The sequence below is a fragment of the Diadema setosum genome, chromosome 19, assembly GCF_964275005.1.
Source record: "Diadema setosum chromosome 19, eeDiaSeto1, whole genome shotgun sequence".
In the NCBI taxonomy this organism is placed as follows: domain Eukaryota; kingdom Metazoa; phylum Echinodermata; class Echinoidea; order Diadematoida; family Diadematidae; genus Diadema; species Diadema setosum.
The window spans coordinates 33,513,817-33,538,737 of NC_092703.1; the positions used below are offsets into that span (position 1 = coordinate 33,513,817).

General features: G+C 39.5%; 1 protein-coding gene across 1 annotated transcript in view; it reads left to right on the forward strand.

Moving 5' to 3' along the window:
* The first annotated feature begins 1,909 nt into the window (after positions 1-1,909).
* Positions 1,910-24,921, forward strand: part of LOC140242452 (metabotropic glutamate receptor 3-like) — a 47,189-nt gene continuing 24,177 nt past the window's right edge. The window contains 3 exon segments of the mRNA XM_072322187.1: positions 1,910-2,506; positions 10,024-10,200; positions 11,067-11,268. Of these exon segments, the coding sequence (XP_072178288.1) occupies positions 1,910-2,506; positions 10,024-10,200; positions 11,067-11,268 (976 nt within the window).

A 24,921-nucleotide genomic window follows, 5' to 3' on the forward strand; every position in this document is an offset into this window, starting at 1 on the left:
CCTAACTCACATTTTGGAACTATTTTGAAGCACTAACGCCAGGTTTTTGTTTCATCTGCAAATACTGAATAATGCCTTTAAACAGGTCTCTCCTCCCTGCTTTTAAACGAGCAATCTCACAAACAACAATGTACTCCTCGTAGCGTCTATGATGTCGGGCATATTATTATGGTTGGACCAAAGAATCTGCGTGATATATCCATCATTTCCGATTGGAGTACATGTAGCCTATAAGTGTATATTTGCCTCTGTGTGTTTGTGTGGCTGCTATTAGTGTGTGCGTTTGTGTGTGTGATGTGAGTGCGTATGTGTGTGTGTGTGTGTGTGTGTGTGTGCGCGCGCGCATTTCCGTCATCCGTTTCAGGACCAGCTGAATGGTGACCACTTGTCTACCCAAACCCCTGTAGAATCCCAATCTTTCGAAATGGATTCCATGACATTACAGAGTGTTTTATTGCAACCTTGGCCGAATTACAACTTGGTTGTCATGGTAATATATTATTCAGCTACCATCGGCGATTTCATTTTCCACCCAGTAAGGACCTACAATGATAAATGAGGATATTTTTCTGCATACATCGTATATGCAATGGTTTGCTAATCAGTTAGCGCCGATGGAATCATTATTATGCCAATTCGTGCTGAATTTATACCATGATGATTGAGATTGACTATGAATATAGTAAATAATAAATTATGTATAAGTTTTTCTTCTCGCATTCTTTATATTATCTACCTTGACCAAGGATGTTATATTGTTTCTGTGAGGCACCGATCATAATTTTAGCATGTAATGGTGAGATTCACCCCATATCTAATCGAGTGAGTTCGTGACGTCATTGCTAGAACCTCTTGAAGTCATTAGCTCACGTGACGTGACCAGCGCGGTTCTTAGGACGCCACTTGCGGACACTTCTAGTGATCACGTGGTTGTGATCACGCAGTATGAAAGAAATAATAACAACAACAGCAATTTTGTCATTTTGTGGCGAATCGCCATGAGAGTATTTCGCGATCCCCCCCCCCCCACACGTTTTGCGAGGGTTCTTCGATCACCGCAATGAGCTAAATCGCATCATACACCATTTCGATTCGCAAGTCAACCAACAGGTGTCACGTCTGAATGTTACGCCGCAAGCGGACGATGACTTTCGGATATCCATCGGTCCAGTGGTGTCTTTTTCTCTCTCCCTACTCTCTTCCTATCTTTTTGTCTCTCTTTCTATCTCCCCCTCCCTGCCCCACCCACCTATACTTAACCAAAAAGAAACGAAATTGTGAAAAGAAGATAGCACGTAGAGTACAGTTTGGGTCACAACGCGGGAATCTCAAGATGCCTCGTATGCATGTGGTGTATGTGAGTGTGATAGGGGATGGGATGTGAAGCGAAGTGTGAGCCATCACATTTTCAAGGTTTAGTTCGTATTTTTCCTTTTAAGTGTCATTAATTCAACTTGATGGTAGACATCAATTCAAGGGGTTGAATAGAACAACAAAAGATGTATCCCCAATTTACTTCCAAGTGAATTCTACTTCAGAAAAGTAAGGGTAGACAACCTGCAGACATGTAATGAAAATATTAAGTAGACCTGTTAGGATGCAATTACTTTGCTGCGGCAAAAAAAAAAATACAATAAAATATCGTGTGGCTGGCGAATGTACGCAGGAGTCAATGCACTATACCGCACTAGATTATCTACGCACTTGATGCCATACTTTTAGTGCACCTGGGTCCGTCTCTCAGTAATCATAGATATCAACATAGGCCTACATGTACAAATAATTATAATACACATTGTATGTTTGGTGTGTGTATTTTGAATATATAATTTTGACTTAACCTGTTATTATAATGGATATCTTTGCAGTGGCTCTTCAGTGACTGTTTGGTCTGAGGCCATCTGTCATCATGACTACCAACCCCGCCCTTGACATCGGAAAGGTATTCGTCATCATGCTCCCCATCGTGGCCTGTTTCCTGATGTTGGCGATGTCGCCTGTCCACACCGCTGGAGTTCCCCACGCCACGGACATCAGCTACACGGAGTGGGGCGACATCAACCTCGGGGGACTCTTCCCGATGCACCTGTACCAAGAGAACGTCCAGGATTGCGGCGAGCTACGCTCACTCGACGCGCTCAAGCGCGTCGAAGCCATGGCTTACATGATCCGACGCGTGAACGCGAATAACACCATCCTGCCCAACATCACGCTGGGGTACGAGATCTACGACACATGCTCGTACAGCGCGCCTGCGCTGCGCCAGTCGTTAAAGATGATCCCTTCTCAGCGGCAAGTGTCGCAGTGCGCGCTCAACTCATCGGATCCCTTACCACCCATCATGGGCGTGGTCGGCGCGCAGCGGAGCGCGTCGAGTTTGCAAGCCGCCATCCTGTTCGGATTGTACTCCATCCCACAGGTCAGCTACCTGTCTACTAGTGACGAGTTGAGCAACGCCGACAGATACCCGTACTTCTTGAGGACAGTTCCTCCAGATCGCTTCCAGGTGAGACTTTCTATCATGTTCAACCATCATTCATCCATTCTTCATTCATTCATTCATCCATCCATTGATTGATTGATTCATTCATTTATTCATTTTTCCATATCCGACAGAAACATATACATACTTTACGGAAATTGAATACGCAAATTACATCACGATACATAATAAAACTTAAGTTAACAGAGTATATCATACCCTTGTTTCTTCCCGCCCCCTCTCTATTTTGTTCAGTGTAAATGTATCACTGCATTAGTGAGTTATTAGGATTCCAGAATAGACATTGATAGAAACATACTGTAAAATTTACTTGCGGTTAATGTTCTTATTATATTATGCATAGAACTGAAAGCCTCTGGCTTTTTTTTTTTTTTTAATGCGGCCGATGAACATTAAATGATTACAAACAACACAATAAAAAAAGAAAAATGTAAGCTTTTGGTGTTTCTAAGTAATGCCTCAAATCTCCAAATGTCATGGCATGTAAACATGTACCTTTACTTTGAAGTTTGATGGAATTCTCGGTAACATTATGTTCGCGTAGCAGTATTTCCCGGTATTGATATCATCATGTCCAATCAACATAAATGAAAGAGGACAGCAGGCATTAGAATTGAGTGTAGTGAAAGCCATCTCATTAAGGCTATAACCCGTGAGTGTCACATGTATGTCACACTCACTTTTTGACGTGCTTAACGAGTGGCAAATGATTTATTTCTACAATGTGTATGCATTTGAAGCACTACGCCGATCCGTCAATGCATATGAAAAAAAAAGCGGAAAATATCAATCAACCACCCATTACAATGGCACTGACAGTCGTGGGTTCATCCGCGATCTCGCCTGTCAGTATAAAATGCATATTAACGGACGTTGACAGTTGTAACGCCGCGAGTGAGGTGAGAGAAGAAAAAAGTGCCTCGACCGATGCTTCACACAGCTGTCTATACACAATTGAAGATCATGCGGACGCAGACTACATGCAATGCGAATGTTATTGCTGTTATGCTGCGAGGTGTTAGGTATATTTACTTCATTAACTCTGGCATATTTGTGTATGTGACTAACGCCTCTATAACCAGGCACTGACGGTATGTCAATATTCCCACATGAAGCAAGAAATCAATTGGTTTCTTTAATATACACACGCGTATATTTGTAAATGAGAATATTCATGCATATATGAACATACAGAATATATACATATATATATACATGGGTGTGTGTGTATGTGTCTATGTGTGTGAGAGAGATAGAGAGAGACTGTTAATTGATAGTGAGTTAACTATCTATAGCTTTTATCTCGAGGTCGCCATGATAAATCCTTCCGGACATAAAGAATGAGAAATTTTAACTCCTGCATGTTGCTACCCTACAAGATACACTGTACGTATATTTCTGATTTGCCCCAGGGACCCCACGTTAAGGTTTCAGAATTCAAATAAATTGCTTACGGAGACTTTGTGGTATAGATGACAAGGCTCTGCAACTTGTTCTATACAGCTGACCCTTATAATTGATTCTCATACCCCATGATGTTTATAGCACATGTCATTATTATTGATCAAAACCATTGTGATTAACAAGGCGTCTTTAACCCGTGATAGCCTCTTCAGAGTTGCTACTGCTCTACAGGGGGGGGGGGGGGGGGGGTGGTGGGCTGCCACTATCATTACCCCATATTTGCCAGATTGCTGGTAAACATGGTTAGAGCTTGATTAACATAAAATTTCAGAATGTTTGAATTATCATTTTGGTTTGAGTTATTCAAATGTTATTGTTCTATCAATACATAGATTACTGCCTAGGCATTAGGATTGCTAATCAGCCTAATCCAGTAAAAATTAATCACGCAACCCCGCCAAACACACACATGCACACGCACGCACACACAAATACACACACACACACACACCCAAAACCACAAGAAAACAGTGTCTTGTTCATTGAAATTGCTACTTTTCTATTTTGGCTGATATAGATTTTTTTTTTTTTAATTCAAAGTTCAAAGTTCACCCATTTCCATCAAATAAACAGAGACAATTCAATCCTATGTATAAGCAGAACATATTATTTGTAATAATTTCAAAAACTTAGACTAACAAAATACATGTGATAATGAGTAACAAGACGAAGAAAACATAATTGTATTTTTTCGTTCTAGTACAAATTGAATAAGGATGGGAATGGAAATAGTGGGGGTGGGAATGGAAATTAATGTAAACATGGTTGTCAATTTTGCTAAATGCCTTTAGTAGTGATAACAACGTTTGAAAGTCATGAAATTAGGACTTTATTATGTATAATAATGAGATCCTGCACATTGTTATTTTTTGTTTTTTGTTCTCACATTGGCACAAAGGTCTTGATGAGAGAGAGGAGACGTTGGCCGGAATCCTCATTCGTGAAAAGACCTAAAAGTGACTTGAACCTATAGAAGTCGATACGATACTATACTTATAGTGTTTGGTGTCGATTACGTTGTGTACTTGGGCTCTCTCAGGTTTCGAGTGCTCTTGACGGTGCAAAGTAAACACACCACGCTCTAAACATGGTTTATTGACATAATTGTTTTTTGTGCGACTGGGCAAAAATCGAACACCCAGTAAGTTAGTGAATTTGAGTGTCTTGCATTTCATTTGGTCTGAAATAATTTGTCACTGACGTTGTAGGCAAGACTGATACATCAGGGTTGCAGATTTTTATAGAAACTTTTATTCGAGGAACACACACACACACACACACACACACACAAATATGAATTACTTCAGTAACTGTGACCATTCAGGCGTGATTTCATTAGCAGAGATGTATTTCATATGTTCAATTAGCGAAATATGGAATAAAAAAAGTCCGTGGTAGTCATTATGAAGGATTTATCAAATTATTCAGACAGTAGTTAGCACTCTCTTCAAATACACCTGTTCTTGGGTTTGTTTTTGCCATATTATGGAAAGTATATTTCCTCTGACAGGCGAACCCTGCTGGAAAGAACACAGTGTGACTTTCTCACAGTGTGAGAAACACAGTGTGAACACAATGTGAACACAATGCGAACATATTGTGAACACAGTGTGAAATCTCTTCAGACTGTTAAATTCAAGCGTTAAACAGTGTGAACACATTGTGAATCATCAATTCACAGTGTGACACAGAACCTTACCATGTGAACACTCTGTGAAAACCAAACAACTGTGTAAAATCATCTCCACGCTGTTAGATTCGAGCGTTTTCACATAGTCGACTATGTGACCACACTGTGAACACACTGTGGAACACCGTGATCTCTCGCGTAGGGAAGTTATGAGAGTTTGTCCAATATCAGACCTACGTGCTCTCCCCTTCATCCTTTTAGGTAGATTACGTCACAATAGAAATTGCTCGTCAATCAATTTTGTAATTATCTGATAGTTTTGCTTCATAATGTACAGTTGTTTTAAATATGCAGTCGGTCGGATCTTACGGTTATTTCTTAATGTAACGGACCTTTTATCTTTTACGCATCGAGATCCATCGTAGGTTCGGGGACTATATATATTTTGTTCATTCAAACGTAGAATATTATCTATGGATACAGATGCACGCATTTCAATCATAATAGTGCACGGTCATGCGCGAAAGCCATGAATTCTACATAAGTGGAACAGTGTTGCATAATTACACATTTAAACTTTGCCACAAAAATAGTAATAATATACTCGTTCAGGTGCCACCCTAGACTGTATGCACTCAAAATGCATACTAATCTCGTTGTATCTCTTCTTCGCTTCGGCCCTCAGTCTCACTGAAGCCAAAGTGAGCCTACCTTATAATGCATTTGTCATGCGTATAATCTAGTATAGTGCATTCGAGGTCATTCACAATGCTTATCCCACGTAATGGCGAGTATCCTAATTTCACATATGGCTATATGCTCATGATAGCTTGTAAATGACAGTATACTGGCATGTACTTATGAATATATATACACTCGAAAAAATGCAGCGAAATATCAACAAATAATGTGTGAAAAAATGGAGCAATATGTTATTTGGCCATCGTTCATGCTGTGGAAAATAGTCTCACGTAAACAACTGTGATTCGCACAGTGGAGGAAAGTCAATATCTTAATGTGATATACCCAGATCGGTGTGGCATATTGCAGGAAAATTGCTTGTACGGAGTGAAAGAACCAGCGCTCATGTTACGCGCTCAACTGAAAGTAGTAGCGTCGATTTGTTTGTTTGTGTTTTTTTTTTAATTTCTTATACTGTATACCGATGTCGGATTTACGAGAGGAAAATTATTAGGAAAAGTTTTACAATTAATGGAAAACTGGTGTGTGGTCATGTAATTATACCTCACGGTTCCACATTCCGTCTGAATCAGAACTTTCTACTTGGGATGTTACAACCTTGAGAAGGAGAAGTTGACGATCATCCGCAAACGCATCATTTTTGTGACATTCAACGATGACAAAGCCACATTATCAATCATCTAGGAGAAAACGGCAAAACCTAACTTTATTCCTCAAGAAAGCCACTTGTGCGAGATATCTCTCTCTCTCTCTCTTTTAAAAGAAGCTCCTCACCACGTGGGTTTCTAGGAACCCATTCATGAATTACACGAATTTGCATATATGCATATTCATATCATGGATAGGTCAGATGTCTTCCTGTTGACGATCAAATTCTGTGCTATCAATTTCTGATATAAGTAGGCGTATATCATGAGTAATTTTTGTGCTAAGATGTTAGAGTAAATCATCTAACATAATTGTCAACTCCATTCGTTATATTTCACTCAGTGCTAAACACTTGCTAAGGAACGTTTTGAAAGGAAAGGGTATCATTAAGACAAAAACAAGGCGGAAAATGATAACGAGAGAAAGAACAGGAGGAAATTGAAAACGAAGGCAAGAAAGAAAACGAGAAGATGAGGAATCAGAAGAAGAAAACACTAAAAAGAAGAGCCAGAAAAAATTGGATAAAAAGAAGAAAAATCAAACTTGAACAAAAAAACCCGCAGCAGAATAAAAAAGAAACATACTAAAAACGCAAAAAGGCGCTAAAATATATGATAAAAGAGATTTTATGTAGTGAGAAAAGCGAGAAATGACAAAGAAGAAACAGAGATGTTAAATGCAACTCTTTCAGCAGAACCAGTGATTGACAGTGACTTTTCCCGCCAGGTCTAATTTTAACCGTACAATGGCGAACATGGGGTGGGTGATATGATAATTGCGTTTTACCCTCTTTCTGTCACTCCGTCACATTCATGTCTCTGTCAGAATAGATTGCGTGTCGTCTGCAGGCCTTTGTATAGTCCTCTGGCTAAAACTCAGAAATCCGTGTCTGAGCCATGTCTTTAAACTCCTTTTCTGGGGCACGCTTGAACATAAAACGGCGTCAAACATTGTCAAACGCTTGGCTAGAGACTGGACCACGATCGTCGACCTCTTTCAAGATTTATGACAGCTTATGACGCTATTAAAAAAAGAGATGTATTGACGCCGTGCATTTATGGAGTGTGTTAAGAGTGTCAAGATGAGCTGGCGGGAACGGGTTGGAAATCAGCAGGCACGATGGCGGATATATCTTTTTATTTCGAATTATATGGTTCTGTCTGTGACGTCGAAGCAAAGTCGGCCTGATGCAATTATACATACAAATATCTATGTAACTAGCAACGTTGTCAATATTATGGATGAGTTGTGATATTTGCTATATTGGCTGCCATTGCAGCAAAGTGAAAAATTAGAAATCTTATTGTTATGATAATTCCCTTGGTGGTGACAAATCCACATGAATCCATCTGTTACATCCCAATCATCGCATACATGAATCACAGAAATGAAAGAAAATTTATTTTTGTTTTAGACATTAACACAGACGAGGTGGACAAGTCATGATAGTCATTAATGAAAATTAGATAACTCAGTTCATTCCTTCCAAAAGGCATATAAAAACTCCTATGTGAATAACTTGGAGTTATTATGGTGTTAAAGAGCAGTAGTCTATTGCACCAGTCGCCAATTTCTACAGTCTTAGCAGGAAACGTCAGTACACGTAACACTAACGTTGCCGTATAAAATAAACACACAAAAATTATCATCAATATAGATAGTTATAAATTGGCAGATAGATAAAATTGAACATGATTATCATGCAAGGCTTAAAAGATATGAATCATAAACCAGAAAATATCAGATCTGAAACTGGTAAACAATCCATCTCATCTCAAAAATATAAATACCCGTAACGCTTTTCGAAAATCATTACGAAAGTATGTCTTATCGAATAATGTATAAATGATCCCTTTGAAAACCTGTCTTGCAAAATACGTTATATAACATGTATTGTTGAAATGACTGGCCTCGACTAGCCTGCATGCTATTGCCGGTTCTTTTTTTTTTTTTAAACCAACAGCATTCTTTAACTATTGACAGTTCTGACTAAATTGACAATGTTTATTATGTTACCTGTATGGTAAAAATATTTCTTTTCATTTCGTTTCATTTCAGATATATTCACAAAACTGTTACAAAGAGATTCGTGTAAAAGGAATCAACACACAAATCTATCCGCTATGAAATTTCTATATTTTCCTTTCAGCGTCTTGTGTGGCAGCAATCTTGGCAGCTTCCATTGTTAGAATATTCTCACTGCTATTCGAAACTCTAACTTCTCACATGCAGGTTTAGCGGCAAAATTCTTTTTAGATACTATTTATTTTGTGAATATTATTTGAGCGGGCATAATGAACAAGTTGTACTGGGACCCAAATTCAGTATTAAGATAAGATTTGTGCACTGTTTAAACTTAAACAGTGAGCTTAGACTTTCGGGAAAGGAAAAAACAAATCTTGGCGACTTTCATGGAAAAAAAAAAAGCTTTGGGAGACTCATTAAAGAAGAAAAGTTTTTGAAACTTTTCACCACGTTGAGTAAGGAACTTCCAACTCACACATCCATCTTCATCGCTTACCACGTTCTGCTCCTGGTTCAACATGTGCATTTTCGTCAATTTGGACTCTATTTGCTTCATGCAGTTTATTTATTACGTTTTGCAGCTGAATTTGAATTAAATTGAAATAGATATTCATGCCCTAGTTTTATGCACGTGTTACTTACCAACGACTTTTAAATGGAAGATGTACCTTGTTCTTCATTATACAGTTAATTATTCTACGGCTTATAGTGCCTTGACAACACGTCTCATATTGTCAAAAAATCCAACGTCTAGAACGACATAAGCGCAACATCGATTCCACTCCATTCATTTCAATGTAATTACGCTCTAGCTTAAGATAAACATACGGAGAGTAAACAAAAGAAAGAAAAAAGTCAAATGGAATACACGAGTAGACAACATATGACGTTATATATATACAGCGAAGAAAAACCAACTCGTGGCGTGAAACAGATCGGTATCGTGTTTTCCATAACGTCACGTCGTCAAACGAGATAGGACAGTTGGCGCAATTTATACATCCTGGTCGAATTTCCATATTTTGGTCATTCTTTGTTTTCCTTGATCCAGGTGAATGCGATGGTTGATTTGCTACTCAAGTACAAGTGGAAGTACGTGTCTTTCATCAACTCAGACGATACGTACGGCAAGAGTGCACAGACCGAGTTCCGATCGCGAGCTGCCGAGCACGATATATGCCTGGCGGTAGCTAGAACGATACCAGCATCGACTGAGACCTATGACGAGGTGTGTGATCCTTTTGTTTCCTTTTAACGATATTATGGAAGACTACGATATATCGGAGGACAGGGGTGTTGATGACCTTGTTTTCGTTATTCGGTTTTCTTCAGCTGTATTGTGTGACGTGACCATTGTAAGTCAAGCTGATGAAAGTAGTTTATGAGCGCGTTCAAGCTCCAATTTTAGTTATTTTTTTTTCGCAGCTAAATTAATGTTTGACAATACTATGTCGAAAGTAATGGACCTAAATGATATCTACCCATGAGTTTACTTAATTTCCCTTTTATTTTTTTTTGTGTGCTATGAAATAAACAATGAAACAAACATTTCATTTATATTTGTGACATGTGATTATTTCTCCTATATTTTTCAATCAGTTATGAAGATGTATACAAGTGAATACTTTCAACTCATGCTCCATTGACTCTTGTTTCAGGTTTTATCTTAATGCACAATAGGTACTCACTTGAGATGGTAATTCGATCTTGGGGAATAAACGTGCAATCGATGAATCTCGATTCATGTCACATCTGTACACCTTCCTTTCCCTACTCTCGATCTCTGTCAAAGTTCGAAGTTCAAAGTTCAAATTCATGTCCGTTTTAACATATATCTCACTTTATATGTATCTATCTATCTAAATCTCTATCTATCTATCTAACTCTCTATCTATCTAACTCTCTCTCTCTCTATCTATCTATGTATCTATCTATCTATCTATCTATCGATCTATCTAACTCTCTATCTATCTATCTATCTATCTATCTATCTACCTACCTACCCACCTACCTATTTCTCTATCTATCTGTCTATCTATCTATCTATCTATCGGATCTATCTATCTATCTCTCTCTATCGATTTTGTTCTGCAGATCATCCAAGACCTGTTGGAGACCCAGAGCGCCACGACCCACTCGACCGTCGTCATCCTCTTCGTACAGCTCGAAGTCGCCAAGAAGATATTCGCCGCGGCCGACGCGGCGGGAGCCCAGCGCCGCTTCATCTGGATCGGCAGCGACGGGTGGGGAAACTACGACCTGCAGCCCGTTGAAGACCATGAGGAGGTAGCACTAGGTGAGTTTGCCTTGTTTTCCTACTGCATGAAGTGCCTAGGTTGTAAGGTCTATACACCTTCGCTGACGGTAACTTGTGAACTTGGGTATCCGCTAGGGATTGTTATCTTTATTTTGTTCCTGAGTAACTGAGTGTTTGGTTGGCGCGCAAGTTTGTGGGCGCGCGCGTGTGTATATTTGACGGACCACTGCACCGGCTCTGCACCGGCTCTGCACCCTCTTTTTGGCGAGGCGTGAAGTGGGATCCTTACCGTGCATGGGTTTCTCCCACATGATAACATGCATCACTGTATGACTCAGCTGGTCTCTTTGGACATCGAAATGGGAACATGTCTGTATATAGGACAGACTGTGTGAGCTTGTTGCCCTTACCGGATGAACGTTTTTTAAATGCAAGGATAGAGATGCGGACATGGGGATGCTTCGGTACCTATTCGCAGCAATAAACGAGTTAACCCACGACAATAGTTTTTTTTTTTCTGGTTGTTGATGCGCCTGATCGTGAGAGATAAGATCATAGGGATTACCTGACTCCACAGTTGTTACTGGAGAGGGAACTCAGGGAAATGGTTGGATGATGACCGGGGAAGATATGATGGAAGAACGTACGAGAAATGCAGGAGAGCATCAGTTAATGTCATGCGATTTTGTAAGTGACAAGTGCTCTAAAAAAAAATATAAGGTTTCTGGAAAGGGGGAAAGGGATGAGAAAGGGGCGCTTGGGTAGAAACGAACGAAACTAGACGAATGACCTTTTCTCGTTGTCCCAAGACGGCTGTGTGATTCGCTGCGATGCATCTAATGTACTCTCCATCCATTTTAGATTAGTTGTAGTGTTTTTGAGAACAGGCATCAGTTCTTGTTCAGCCGTCAGTCTGTCTGTTTGCACACTGACATGTTCTGGGGATTCTCCAGAGCACCCCGCCCTTCTTCGGGCAAATGGTCTCCACTGGCACAAGACTTTCGAAGTCAACCGTCTGAGGTCTTCTAGATAGCTACAAAACAGCGTAGAGCAGAATGGAACAAAGACAAAACAGTAAAAAGTAAAGAAGGAAGAAGAAGACATAATGATGGAGAGAAAGAGATAGAAGAGAAACAAAGAGAGGAAAAAGAAACAGAGAGATTTGAGTTATTGCGCGTCCAGCTTGTAGCCAGGAAGCTTGTCACTGCCTCTGTGCACGGAACGTCAAGATTTGACCTTTCGTGGCTGTGAAACAAGTGTAGGGTCATTGCTCTTCTTTACGAACTTATCTCTATCTCCCTCGGGCGATCTGGATAAACGGATGAATATGGACGGAAATTGACTCGACCTTTGGTGCGGCAAGGAAATTGAGGCCCGCCGTCCGATTCGGCCAACATTAGGGCGGTTTATACACCCAGACATCGCAGCTAAATCCAGCCCAAGTTTTAACGAGAGGAATTCCTCCAAAGAGTGCTTCGAAATCAATAATGGCATGTTAGACTTCGCTGGAGGGAACTCCACTCAAGCAATTCTCGTTATTCAATCACGCACTCTTGAAATACCCTACGAAGCCGAGAGCAAAGTCATTGTTGCCCTTATGGTCGTCCATTTTTTAATCTCATATCTGTGTCTTTTACATGGAACTGTGATGGCTTTCCAAGTTGTGGTCGGTGTTTTGCCCCCTTTTTCTTGATGAGAGAGGACGATTCTTAGATCAGTTTCTGCGCGAAACCCTGGGGATCCTATCTGTTGATACAGATTTAATGTTTGTTCCTATTTTTTTTGACCATATGGGTGAATCAAAAGACAAACATAATTATGTTCGTCAGGTTTCATGTTTATCACCACAAACGAATAGCAGTTCTGGGCCCCATTTCATAAAAAGTTGATAGGCCTATGATAGCAACTCTTGCTGGGATGACAGTTGTCATGGTAACAAGAATCCAGCTTCCTGATTCACTGTTGTTATTTGAAGTTGCCATTCCAGCAAGAGTTGCTATCCTAACATCTTTTATGAAATGGGGCTCTGGTCATTGAGCAAGGGAAAACAAAGCCCGGGAGTTGCCCTTTGAATTCGTGGTTTGTTCTACGTGACGGGCGACCTTTTCGTGGTGACCTCTCTAGAATAAAAGAGAAACAACATAGAATCGCTTGAAGTGATCGTCCACGTTGTATAATCATGGCGTAACATAGAACCTTGGCAGCGGAGAGTCTTAACTTGCCCTCAAATATACGTCATTGGTATTGATTTGTTTAGTCCATGTCTATGCAAACAATAACATTGTGGTTTTATTGACTGACCTTCCCGATCGCCTTTCCGCCATTGCTGCCACAGCGTTGCTAAGAAACATCTTTTCACCTGTGCCAAGCCAGACACGGTTCATGACATAATTTGTCCGAAAATGTAAGCACCGGGCTGCAATCGAATTCAGGTGTCTATGGAGTGTCAGTCCAGGCTACCATCTGAGGCTACCATGGTCTTTTCGAGCACATGATTTCGGGTTTTAAAAAAACATGAAGGGAAGAGTGAAAGTGAAGGAAACTTTAACTGTACACTAAAATTGCCGCTCCGTGCCTAGTCAGGAAGGTGTTCGTGAATGGATCAATACCTACATGACTGTTTATTTGAATTTATTTTTCGTGACCCCTAAGGAACCAATGGATGCTTATTAGTAAACAACCAACCAGAGGCAAAGATTATAAGTCCACTTCAAAGGACAAGATGAATGGTCCGTTTCATAAAGTCATCACATAAAAGTCTTTACATAAATCTCATAGTGGCCAGAATGGCTCATAAGTAATCATGTATATGTAGCTATGAGAGAAGTTTAACAGATTTCATGAAATCTCTCACAATAAGTGTGTCCCATGAGCGAAAAATTTCTCATAATTTAATATTTCTATGTCAATTTTTCTGTAAGCTCACACTGTTAGTCTTCGGAATTTTTGATGATTGACAAAAGAAACCAATTTGGATCTGAATCTGAATCATAAGACTTTCATGAAGCTGACCCCAGGAAGGATAAAGTTCCTTACCTTTGCAGCAAGGGGATTCGAACCTGGAACATCATGATAGACAGTCTGTGGACTTAACCACTGAACCACGACAGTTCCCTTAAAATAGGGACCGTTTACGGTACCAGGGAGATGGAAAGGTTTCCACTTCCCTGGTGGTACATGTTGAAATCTTTTCTTTCTGTGCGCTTTCCTTTGCTCCGCCGCGATATGTTTTCCCTTATCATTATATAGCCCAAAGAGGCGCATGGGGCAAGTTTCTTCAGATTGCATTGTCGGCGCCTCTAAATTTACTACACTATCAGGTTTCCACTCAAACTCTACCGCACGGCGGCACCCTATCTCCTTACAATGCAGCAAGTCAGGCGTTATCTGTTTGGTCTGCAAATTTTCGCTATTTCATTCCGGCTTTATTAGCCTTTGCTGAATTTTTCATTCCATTCTTCTTAACTTTGCATGAGCATGCCCTGCACAGTCGTAAGTGGCCGACAGCGATACCGAGCGACACCGAGCAGCAATGGACCCATCTAGTCACGACTTTCGAGTTTGTTTCGGTCTCGAGACGTGCTCGGAAGAACATGGCTCATGTCAAAGGGAATGTGAGGAAGAGAAAAGGGAAAGAGAGAGAGAGAGAGAGGGAGAGAGGGTATTTAGGGGGAGGGGGAGAAGGACAGAGTGTAAAGATATACGTAATAACGGGACACTTTCTTTTCGATACTTGTTGAAGTTAAAGTATTCAGCACTTTAAGACAAGTGTCGAAACCTGAATTACGACTGAAGTACATCTTCAGTTGCGAGCCATCAACCTCTCATAAGTGTTTTACGCAGATGTATACGTGTGTATTTAAACATACAGTGCTAGCATTTCGTGCATACTTTCCTCTCTGCTCGTTTTAATACTCCCTCTCTACCTCCATTCCCCTTTTTCTCTCTCCCTCCGTGTGCTCCACGTCAGAAAAAAGAAGGTTTGGCCTTTATATCAGTAGCGACGACAGAAATGTCCAGTAGATCTTTCGAGGTGGCATAAACCCTGGTTATCATCATTTCTTTGAAGCCCAAAGCAACGTGAGATTGGTCGATATCTTCACTCCATCAACGGGCCGATTGGTTACAGGCCGAGTTGATGGGTTGCTGGGGTTCAAATTTCTCCCGTGTTCTAACTTTCTTTCTTTCTTTTTTTTTTATATTAAACACAGCGACAGATGCCAGTCTGTCTGGCAGGATGTTACTGTAATATGTCCGCACTGATTAGATTTGATTAAAACACTACGTCCATCATCAGTTTTCGCGTGTTTGCGATATAACTCTCAGATCAACTTTTAGATTAACTTAATGTTTCATATTGAGGCGAAAAAAATTCACTTGTGCTAGTAGTAGGAACTGTCTTCATTATGTGTTTTATCAATTATTGGAAATTAGCATACTATTTCCAAGGTAACGAGTTAATGCTTCCCTGCCACTCGTGTTGCTTCAAATGGGGTAAGCCAGTCTCCTCAGGGAATGTCTCATGCACAAGAATGTCCCGACGTGCATAGTGTTGATCGTTACTGCAAGCACACACAAACAGACAGACAGACACACACACACACAAACAAACATATTCACACACCCTCACACACACACACATACACACCCACACACACACACACACACACATGCAAACGCACACGCACTCGGGTTAGTAATACGGAACTTTCTCTCAGTTCTGTCTTTCGCACACATAAAGTTTCTATCTGGAAACTTATTTAGTTGATCATTAATTCCTTCGTTCCTTGCAAAGAAAGTCGAATTTTTCATATGCCAATAGTAAATCAAAAACTGCATGTGATCTTAGTGGGTGTGCAGCGTGGCTGCTGCCGATTTGCGGGGTTTATGAATATTCATTAACTCGATTTTGGGGTGTCATTGTCGCGATTCAGTTGCCACCAACGGAATTAGTGATGAAATGTTCGGCAAAGCACGCTCGCAAGAGTTACCATACTGTCATGACGTTGGCCCGTGCATGATATCTACGAACTGGTACGAATACTCATGCATGGGAGAGCATAAATCACTTAAGAAGGAGAGACTTCGGGCGTATAGATCAGATAAGCGACGGAATGACGGAATAAGATCATTTGGTTCGATGCAGTGGTACTTGCGACGCCGAATTCTTTTGTGACGCATAGTGATTTTTGCCGTATATGCACAACAGCTTTTTTACAAGTGGTTTTACTGAAGCGCTGAAAGTGGAGTCGTCACACCCTCATCCGACGTACGTCAGTCTCGGGCAAAGACAGGAGTCCTCAGATAGTACCATTTACAACACACACAATGTCGTGTTGAAAGAATCTTACTTGCAATCCCTGTTGTCAACTGAAACTATCTTCACTCTCATGCAGCTACTAAGGAAGAGTATCTCCTGCATTCGCGGATCCTGGCCTTCCTTAACGACAGACAAAAAAAAAACTTCAAAAGAACTAGGAGAGAAATATTGACCATAAGTGGTCTGCATCATGTATTGAAAACTTAAGAATTATAAGCAACTAAACTCCACAGATAAGTGTCTTGCTCTTGCTGAAATGAGATAGTGATGGTACAGAGATATCTATCAAATATTGGGAGGGGAGTTGGAAAAATGGGGTAAGGATTTGCCTCATCAGTGTCATCACAGATATGCCAATGGATCATGGCACTATAGGCCCGTCATAATTTTCCAAGCATTCGAAACCTTGGATTTTGAGTTTCGTTTGTTTTATTCTACAATTGTACAAATGGATGGATAGTCCATATTCAGCTGCACTAGCTTATCTTCATGGAGTCCAGTTTTATGTACGGGGGGGGGGGGGGAGCACTTCACCGGGTTATGCACTCTGCTCTTTGCGATAAATGAATGAAACGGGATCTTTTACGTGCATGGGTTGTGACTCTCTCACACACAGGACCTTCACTGAATGTCCTATTAGATGGACAGTGTTTCGCCTCTATCAGAGGGAATGACATGTAATAACACACAAAATTTGTCAGTGAGAAACACTTGGATTCGAACCCGCACCCGAACCCGAACCATTTGATTTCAAGTCAGATACGCTACCAACTGAGCCACCTCGCCACTTCGAGTAACACAGAGAATGCAACAACTCGACCGAGGACCAATGCACCGCGCGGGACTCGAACCTCGAAACTCAGGAATTCAAGAACACAAGATCATTGAAAACTAAACTGCTGTGGTGCGGTTGCCAAGGTTCTGGACTGTTAAAACAGGGGGTACAAGGTTCAAATCTTGGAAGGAATATTTTACCCAGTATGACTCTGTTGCTGCAGGTGTGCAAATGGGAATCTGACAATTTATTGATCATGGCACGGCCGTAAGGGACAAATGGTTATAACTATTTTTAATTTGGTTTGGTATGGTTTGGTTTATTTCTGCGTTTAAGAAAATTCAAATTCAACATGTTCAAACTGATTAATAGAAAGGCAAACAAAGACAAATGCAATGATCACAATTCCAACAAAATACTAGACAAAAGTAGAAAAATAAAAGCAATAGTACTGTGCAATAAACGTAATACAAAAGATACAAATGTTTGTTTTTTTTTCGGTAAATGAGAAAGGTATTTGAACGCAAGGACTACAATCGTGAGTGGTCAGCAATAGTTACTTTGGAAATGGAAAAGGCCTCGTAAAAATGCAAATAAAAATATTCGACGACAGCACTCATGGGAAAATGGAGTGATCAAGTGCTATGGGTGCAGTGCAATCGCTGGTGTGGGTGTAGGAAAGCACTTGAATGATAAAGAATAAAGATGATGAATTATGGTTGTAAATGTGCGTTGCTGTAATTTAAAGAATAAGGAACATAATCTGCAATATCTGTTATTATTTTTCATCATAGCATAACATCACTATAGTTATTTTAGCTATCATTATCGTAATTATTACTACTATTCTTCTATTAAACCATATTGCTCCCATATGAGTTTGCTGTGAGTTTGGATGGTGAGATTCTGTTTGAACTCATTCCACTGTTTGGAGCGTTCAATCTCTGTGACGTATTCATCTCCATAGGGACGGCAACATTTTCGTTCCATAAGTTTTAATGGACCCGTCGATATACTCTCTATACATATCAGAAGCTCGTTGAGTTTTCTCGTTAGCTTTTCTTATCGGTGCATTCCAGACGCTTTATTTCAACGAATGATCTCAAATATTGACTTAAAAGGAGGGAAAGTAATTCTCAGAATGTCCACATCACCATTATCTCGGGAGGGAAATATACATGATATTGTATTCTAGCAGGTTGGCAAATATTATGCACATTTCCATGAGACCATGAAGCAAACACGAACTGGCAAAAGCTTGTTCATGGTACGTTCGCAAATATAATAGATAGTGTTTGTGTGACAAAGTATGCATTCCAATGTAATATTTCTTATTATTGAATTATTATCAATTCAAAATGCTCTTTTTTTGTATTTCGTTTCGTAAGGCATTGGTCAGCGACAATCTTTTTTTTTTTTTTTGGTCTGAAATATCTGTTCATATGTTATCATAAATGCCTCCATGATCTTTAATATTGTGCTATGTAACGTTAAATATTTTCAATTGGTTTTATCTAGTTTTGAGCAAATTTCTCAAGTTGTGCTTGTGTTTTGATGACTATAAACATTCGCGAAAGGACCCAAGGAATTGATATAAAGGCTGAGACTGGTTCACTCACTTATCTAGCCCGGTGCCAGTTAATGACATTTTGTAAGTGCGATATAAATTACCCAATCTTCCTGTTTTTAACAAACATCCTACAGTGACAAATACAGTAGACATCCACCTCAATTAATAATTCAAAAACTTATGAAGAGTCCCCAAACAGTCCCCAAATATACCTGTCATCCTGCGGTCAGTACCTATGTCTATCCGCTGTACTGTGAGACCAGCTGTTACGTCCACTACTGCACTCTTAATTACCAGTGTTAATTATCTACCAACAAATCTATCGCAATATATCTATTTACCAACACGCCAGATGTGCGAGCCGCAAATGTAAGTACTCGGCACGTGTTTGCAAGCGTGCTGCGACGTTTCTGAGAGTGTTTGATAATTTTAATCAACGCCTACTTCTACTTTCTCCTGGAGTGGCTGCCTTCAATGTAAGTAATTCAATCATCCTGATAAAGACAAATTGCCATGTTCCTTCTCCACGGCAAAAGACAGCTCAGGTATCAGATGCAAGATAAATAACGCATGGACCATAACTGATGTCTTTCCGAAAGAGCGATATTAGTTTCACGAGGACTGTTCATAACTTTAGATTTCATTTCCTTATACTTACGGATGAAATAGTAAGTATCTGGTTTTGGAATATGTTATTGGCCATTTGCTATATTTTCATTCAAATAACATTCAAGAAACTTGATGTCGATACGTAAACCTTATTGTAAGAACTTGAAAAGAACTCTTCTGTACACATGCTTATCACAAATCTGCTTTTAATTTTATTAAAGGTAGGAAAATCCAAACATGCACGTGAATAAAGTACACATAGAATAAAATAGTAGACCACATCAGAACCAAAACTGCAAAACTTCACAATTGTGGAAACCCACACCTTTTGAACGGATTGTCCTATTTTCTTCAAAACTTCATTGATGTCTAAAGAATTCTCCACGGTGATCCCACAAATGGTCAAACATTCGTCTAAAAAGCTGCCAGTAATTTGATTCCCCCCCCCCAAAAAAAAAAAAAAAAAATTGAAGAGAAAGAGATGAAATCGCGGTCTTTTGATTCACAAAAACTATACGTGTGCTGCATAACTCTGACCTCTGGCTGAAGTCACAGTTTAGGATTTAGTTTGAGAACAAGCAGTCGTGATAAAACTCCTGATAACACTGATAAATGATGTCGTAAGCTTTTTCAATTTGTTTTAGGGCGGATAGGGTAAATACAAAACAGGCTTTTTACCTCCTTCATAAAGAAGGCACAGAAGCTTACGTGAAAGACGTAGAAAATGAAGTAGGCCTACACTTATACCTATTATGCATTGTTATTATCATCATCATATTCATTAGTAAATGGGCACCTCTGAATTTTGCAGTATTATCTTATATCGGACAGAGAAAGCGTTGCCAATATCTCAAAATCAAAAAGCAAAATATTTAGCAGTCTGGATATTTTGGAAATTTTGCCACCTAAACAACTACTAGTAATTGTCGTAACGAAAGGGCTCCAAATGAAAGTTCTCAGAAGTGCTTTACGCGCTAAAATGTTTGGCCTTTCAAGTCGTATTGACGGCGATTAAAAACAATCCCCTAAAGTAAGGACATCACCATGTGGCGGCCATTTTTGTATTTTTCTTTTCCACGTTTTCAAAGCCAGCTGATCCAATGTATCACGATGGTTATACCTTGAACAGAAGGTTATAACTGTAGATAGGACCTTGACATTTTCAGCCATCATCGTCTATCTAAGTGGATTGGACAGTTCTGATTACAGAATGATTGGAAATTATTTCTGTCGAAGGAGTTTGAGTTGAGAGTTTAGATCGACAACGCGCAGTTCTCACGTCATTGCTTTACCTGGCCGCCCGTGAAGGGCAAGGAGCGCGCGTTCGGTTGCTTTTGCAGCCCTTAGAAGGTAAACCGAATGGAATTGGGCAAAGCTCCGATCGATACCCATAAGCTATGCAAAACAATGCACAGGTTTTAGTGCGTTCGCTGGAAAACACACTCAGCTAGCTACAATATATTCCTCACACATATTATGTGTGTATTCATCGATTTTTTGGTGTGCACACGATTGTACCAATCCAACTGTGATAAACCTATGCAATTATTTGCTTTACAACAGGGGCTTAGATAGAAGTGTCTACAACTTCAAGTAATACAAAATACTTGATGCATGAAGCCGAGTGAAAGCTATTGGGCAAGAAAAAACAAACAAACAAACAAACAAAACCACGCACATTCGACTTCGACTCCCATACATTCCGATTATATGTATTTCTTCGACCATTTAATGACAATTATGACATGATTAGAGAATTTATGTGCTTTGCCCGCTGAATGGAAGGGAGCTAAATTTGAGTGCGAATTTATCGATTTCAAATCATACTTTGAAAAGAGGCGAAACTTTTTGAATAAAGTTATATATGATATATATAATGTATTATATATATATATATATATCTATATCTATATCTATATATATATATATATATATATATATATATATATATATATGATCTCGTCTTTTCATTCCTCATTTTCCTTCGCTCGTATGTTCGTGTTCAAGCGTTTTACTGGCTTTTTATTCGGTTCCCCATTGAAAGACGGGATAACGAATGAAGGTACATCGGCCGTTTGATAAAGATGAGCAGTATTTCCGTCTTTCCTGACTTCTATGTTGTTGTTGTTGTTGTTGATTTCTACGCGCGTTCAGACTTTGATTTTTACATGCTGTAACGTTAACATATAAGTTTCAGATCATTTTGTTGAGATTGGTGATGCCTTTGCACAATACTTACCTATACCATCATAAACAATAAAGGACTGAACGATTCTTCCTGAATGTCTAAAAGTGACAATGTGTTACGAAATAAACATAAACAACCCTTGGTCTTGTGTTTATCACCGTCTGAAACCATTTCGTGACTTGGACAATAATGCTTTTCGTGGTTATATATATATATATATATATAAAATCCTGTGGAAGTGCTTATACATACAATATTGCTCTAATAGATATCTTTATCGAATATATTGGCTAGGGAATGACATCAGTACCGCGCTCTTTCACCGCGCGATGCTCGTGCTATTACAACGAAACACAGTTGACGGTCGATCCGAAAACCTCGTCATCAAATTATTATCGACCAGGGTACGCCCTGTATACCTGTTATGTCAAAGTACCTCATAACGAAGACTCACTGTCTGGATTGTTGCTGCCTTACGCGCTCAGTTATTTAAAGCTATATAAAGGGAGACTACATGGCTTTTCTCTGGCGATATGAATCCGGTTTTTTTTTCATGTTTCCTTGAAATTATCTGATAATTTAGTGCAAACATCATCATAGAGATTTTCAAATCCACAGAGGTGTTTGTCGACTGATGTTGAATATTGAAAGACAGGGAGAGAGAGAGAAAAAAAGTCGTTGAAGGCCGTTTCCTTATGAAGTGTCCTCTTGATTCAGGTCATTATGGTAAGACCTGCATCTAATTGGTCTGTTAAGAGCTTTATCAAAAGCAGCCTGACGTTAAACATACAAGCAGAGCTGGAAGCAACATTCAGGACGTGTGTAAAACTCAGTAAAGTTTATTGTAATTTCATTTCACAAACCTTGCGTATTGCGTTTAAAATATCTCTCCCGAAGATTATGTTTCTCGAGATTTCTCATTACCACATTGGAATACAGCAGCAAACTTGCATAATTGACAGGAATTTGTCTGAATTGCAAACTACCTGCTGAGATGTTAAATCTATTCACATTTTTTTATGAATTATCCAGACAAACCTGTTACGCATACATTCGAATGTTGTTGTGGAATAAGTGGAGGTAAATATTTTGCAAGGATACTTGATACAGCGTGATGATTGAGGCTAGAAACCAAATACGCTCGTTTAAATGCTAGGAGAAAGAAATTCAGCTTTATTCCTCAAACCAGTGAAAATTAATAACGGGAAATCAAATTTTCACTCTGTCCGCCCTCCGACATGACATATTGATCGAATTTGTAAGTGATAAATTTCCCGCGTCCTTTGTCGAACGCGGTTTCCATGGACAATTAACAGGCGGTGGTCACACAATTTTTCCGGCGAGGTCAAAAGCTGCATCAGGTATGACACCCCAGTGAAAATTAAATTTTCGGTGCAAATCAATTTCGGATATCAAAAGTAGTGCTTTCTCTTATGTACTCCTCGCCTAGTTGGTTGATCTCACTTTTTCTTTCTCTTTTTTTTTTCACTTTTTCTCGTTCTCTCGTTTTCTTACTCCTTCTTGTGCTTTCTTTTCTCTTTCTATTTAGCGAGGTGTCAAAATACAGAATGGACATAAAGGAGTATTATGGGGTCCGTTTCATGAAGTTGTTATTGTTGCTTTTTTTTTGGCTTGTTTGTTTGCTTCATTTCCATATGAAAAGATGACTGGATAGCCCATAGTCAGTTGCAATAGCTGGTCTTCCATGGGGTCCAGTTGGGTGAGGCTGGACCACTTTACCAGGTTAAACACCTTTCTCTTTGCGATGAATGAATGAAGCGAGATCTTTTAAGTGCATGAACTGTGACTCTCTCACACACTATGGACCTCCTATTTTATGTCCTATCCGAGGGGCAGAGTGTTTTGTCTCTTACTGGACGGGACGGTATATATGAAACCCGGAAATCGAACCGTGGTCCTTTGGATCGTAAGGCAGACGCACTATAGACTCTAACTCACCGAATTAATTACATGATAGTGTTTACATAAATCTCAAAATGACCAAAGTCGCTCACAACGTAGCTATGAGACACTTTGAAAGAATAGTAAAATCTATTTCATGAATTCTCTCATAAGTGTGTCTTATGAGCGAAAAGTCTCTAACAAGACTTTCATGAAATGGACCCCTGGTCTCTGACAACGTCAAGATGTCCTCTCTGCTACATGCTGTCGTGGCCTTTTATCTTATTTCTTTCAAGTTTATTACTACAGCTGAACTGACAGAGGCAATACTATCTCGTCCATACCAAGCACTATGAACTGCGTCGCCCGTATTCCTTTTTCCGTGTTAATTTGAAAAGTGAAATGTTCTTAACCATTACTCGCCAACGCATGTTTGGGAGATCATGTATGGCAGGTCAACTGAAAATTGACAATGAAGTACGTTTCAATAAACTGCTTACAATAATTTTAAACAAGAGATGGATCACTATTTACCAGCTGCACTGCGCACTCAATTATTCTTCAAACAAAGGGAATACTAAAAAAAAAAATACTATCACGAGCAGATGGTCCGTAATAGCAAAGTATCTGTAGTACTTCAACAAAGTGTTTCTGCAATCGAACTACCTTGGACTCAATAAATCCGTGTCAATCAGCTTTATTCTGGTTATGATTTAATAATAAGCTCTAAGCAGGTAAGTCAGGTGATATATGAAAATACGAAAGAACCGGATATGAACATCACCTAAAATTGATCAAAACGTCAAAGTTATTACTATCAATACCTGCTTTAAGAATATAAAAAAAGTCCAGCTGATAAATCCATCAATAGTGTCTCACCCATATATATAAGTATAAACTATGCAGTAGGTAGACCGCCTCCCGTGCATTAGCCTTTCTATTGTTGTTGCTGAGTTAACTGCCAAGCTAATATCTTCGGTAGATGTGTGTTTGGATAATCGAGGTTAGCGATAAATTTCGCGTATCACTATGCTCACTGCATGGCATCCTGGCCAAATCTGACTTGTTTATTGCCTTTAGGTGTGGAACAAAATCTGGATGGAATATTAAGTAGTTTGCGGCCATGCATTTCAACATTATCAAATAATAAGATCATCCTATTAGATCATGTTCATAAGGCATATGGGCTATACCATATTGATTTTAGTCCTAGAAGGCAAAATGTTAGCGGTGTAAGCAAACCCCTGATACTTTAATTTGATATTTTAGAAGGATGGTATCGTTTTATAGGTCAGGGTTCTCTGAATAGCGATAGCTTCAGGTCATAA